Raw genomic sequence first — 2701 nt, forward strand, 5'->3', positions numbered from 1 at the left:
TGAAATGTGATGATGGTTTCTTTTGCTTTTAGTTATGGGTGGTAGTGGCACTTTAATCTAATGGGACATTCAGTGTTTGGACTAAGCCAAATGTATGCTAATGAAACAATGACAAAGAGTTTTAAATGCTGGGGGAAAATGGGAAGCATTTCTGTATCATATTCTCTGAAAAGAAAAATGTCATAGCATAAAGGTATAACAATAGACTGTCATATCATAATAACTTACATTAGCACAACCATTCTTAAAAATTATTTTATTCAGTCATAGACCTTACAAAATTTGCCATGTTACTAGCAAGTGGTGTACAGTGTTTTTTTTCAAATAAATAAGGACAAATAAATAATGTCAGTTAAAAACAATTAAATATGTGTACAACATAAACTTTATAAATAGAATAAATAACACTGATTTCCCACAATTCGTTTAAATGTTGATCAAGATCTATTAAGACTTTTGATTTTTTGTGTTTTTGGCTTGTCGTCTCCTGCGCTCTTTGTTCTTCAGGTTTTTCAACAGCGTTGCTTCTCTGTAGACCCGCTTCAGCTCAAACAAAGCTTTGCGCTGGACGACTGGGTCATCTTCCTGCAATTGTAAAGCATTTAATCAGTGATATGTCTATACAATGGCACTGCTCATTTATCTTCAAAGTCGACACAAAGTAAAACTTTGAAAAAGATAGATAGAAAAAGAAATTTCTATCTATCTTGTGCATTTATTTGTTTTCATATCTAGCATATGGTGTGGTTTTTAAAGAATTGTATCAAATGTGACTGATCAAAGTTCAAGGGCAAGACGATTTCTTTTTTTAATGTCTGTTAACTGTATGCCCATTTTCTTGGTTGGTCCTTTTTCTTGTTTTTTCTTGGATAGAGAGAGAGAGAGAGAGAGAGAGAGAGAGAGAGAGAGAGAGAGAGAGAGAGAGAGAGCATGAAACTGTTGTCTCACCTTGATCGCCCATAGGGTTTCTGCATATGTCTTGAGCTCTGCACTTTTGCCTGGAAAGTAGTTTTCTTTCAGTTTTTTCAAATGCTCTTGAACGTGTGCAATTCTTTCCTTTGTAGCTTCATTCAGACTATCATTCTCCATGCGAGTGAATATCCTACTGTATGTGTCCATTATGATGCTCATCAAAAGATTCTGCTCAGGTTCCTGCAAAAAAAAAAAAAAAAAAAAAAATGGCATTCAGCACAGGATATGCCATATAGAATGTATCAAAACAATATGACTTTTGGTTTAGAATGACTAGACTGGTATTTTAGACCAAAATATTGCAAATGCCAAGCCATCGTGCAAAGGAGTTTATTTTTAAGAAGGTTAATTACCTCAAGATTCACCTTTAAGTCTTTTAGGACCCGTAGGAAGACAGGATGTGCATTGTGTATCTCATGATCATCTTTTATCTGGAAGAAACGAAAGGGTCATTGTTTACATCAGCTACTATTTTAGAATTTACACGTCATTATGGACTTTTCTTTTCTCACTTAATCTGATGAATGTTTTTTTATTATTATCATCAGTGCGATACATCTGAAACTCAGCCTACAGATCAGACACGTTCCATTATAGAAGAAAGGCCAGTTTCAGACTGCATGGATGGTAGACTATACTTCCTGTTTTGTATTATGCTACCTCTCAAACATCCAACTCCAGTAAAAGTTGAGTAATTTGTAAAGCCAGCTTTTTCAAAAAAAAATAAAAAAAGATCTGGAAGGGTTTGTGTCTTTAGGTATCTTACAGGCCGTATCCTGAAACAGTACCATCACCAATGCCTATCGGTTAACTTTTTGGACTCTTTTTTTCACTCCCTCTCTGTGATGTGACAAATCTTTGAAATCTGAACTGGTCTACTTACATAGTATGCTTTAAGCTCATCAATGCTCTTGTCCAGGTTCTCAGGGACGCTGGCCTCGCTGTATGTTGCCCATCCTGAAGTCAGCAAACATACTCCCCAGAAAAAGATTGTTCTGTTTTGCACAATCATCCTAGTTAGTTGAAGGTTCTCACTGAAATGTATTCCTGTCTTTTAAAAGCCGAAGTTCACTTTTTAAGACGTCTTGCGACACCCGACTGTTCTCGTGCAATCGTCTGAATGCATGTGTTTGAGTGAATGGGGGTATTTATAGAGCGAGCAGTAATGAAGGTGTGATCTATGTGGCTTTTACAGCCGAAGTTTCCTTTAAAACAATGCACCATGATACTGCTATGGAGCCCACCACGCATCTTCTCGCCTGGAATCCCGGGGATGCCACTAGGCGGGGCTGTTGGTGGTTTTGTGGTTGGGAATCTTTTTGGTGATCAAGTAAGGGGTTCAGGACTCATGGGCCCACTACAATGATGCTTATGCATGAATGTCTCCCATTTGAGAAGGAAGTAGTGTTTTTCTTCTTATCCTCTTATCCTAGGGTTTCAAATAATAACCTTGCACCACATTTAGTAAATTTTGATCTTATACCCACTTACTATGCTAATTTATTTTTCAGCTTCTACATGCAATGATGTGCAATACACAGTCCACACAGCACTTTTATGCAGTCTGATAGCAAGGAAATCAGAAGTTTTTTGTTTGTTTGTTTTATTGATTAAAGCTTGTGGCATTTAGCAGAAGAGTAATTAACCTTGACTTTTTTGTAGCTTTTCTCTTAGATGCAGTTGGTGGAAAAACTAACAAAAGTAGGCTGAAACACTTCACTAGTAGTTC

General features: G+C 36.7%; 1 protein-coding gene across 2 annotated transcripts; it reads right to left on the reverse strand.

The window, feature by feature from the left end:
• Positions 1-243: 243 nt before the first annotated feature.
• Positions 244-2075, reverse strand: LOC132098361 (interferon gamma 1). Of its 2 annotated transcripts, none has more exons than XM_059504499.1 (4): positions 1856-2075; positions 1338-1403; positions 949-1152; positions 244-585 (listed from the first exon to the last, which is right to left on the reverse strand). In XM_059504499.1, the coding sequence occupies exons 1-4, from the start codon at positions 1982-1984 to the stop codon at positions 448-450; spliced, it is 537 nt and encodes a 178-aa protein (XP_059360482.1). In that variant the 5' UTR covers positions 1985-2075; the 3' UTR covers positions 244-447. The 2 variants fall into 2 exon arrangements, with proteins under 2 accessions (XP_059360482.1, XP_059360481.1); XM_059504498.1 differs by having other exon boundaries at positions 1326-1403.
• Positions 2076-2701: the final 626 nt, after the last annotated feature.

Source organism: Carassius carassius, chromosome 22, assembly GCF_963082965.1.
Source record: "Carassius carassius chromosome 22, fCarCar2.1, whole genome shotgun sequence".
Taxonomy (NCBI): domain Eukaryota; kingdom Metazoa; phylum Chordata; class Actinopteri; order Cypriniformes; family Cyprinidae; genus Carassius; species Carassius carassius.

What these genes read in the sequence shown, in the direction of transcription:
- LOC132098361 (XM_059504498.1), bottom strand. Translation starts at nt 1,984, where the DNA reads ATGATTGTGCAAAACAGAACAATCTTTTTCTGGGGAGTATGTTTGCTG. An exon ending in ATGAGCTTAAAGCATACTAT is followed by an intron (nt 1,404 to 1,855) that starts GTAAGTAGACCA and finishes CGTTTCTTCCAG; the next exon opens with ATAAAAGATGATCATGAGAT. An exon ending in AAACCCTATGGGCGATCAAG is followed by an intron (nt 586 to 948) that starts GTGAGACAACAG and finishes TTACAATTGCAG; the next exon opens with GAAGATGACCCAGTCGTCCA.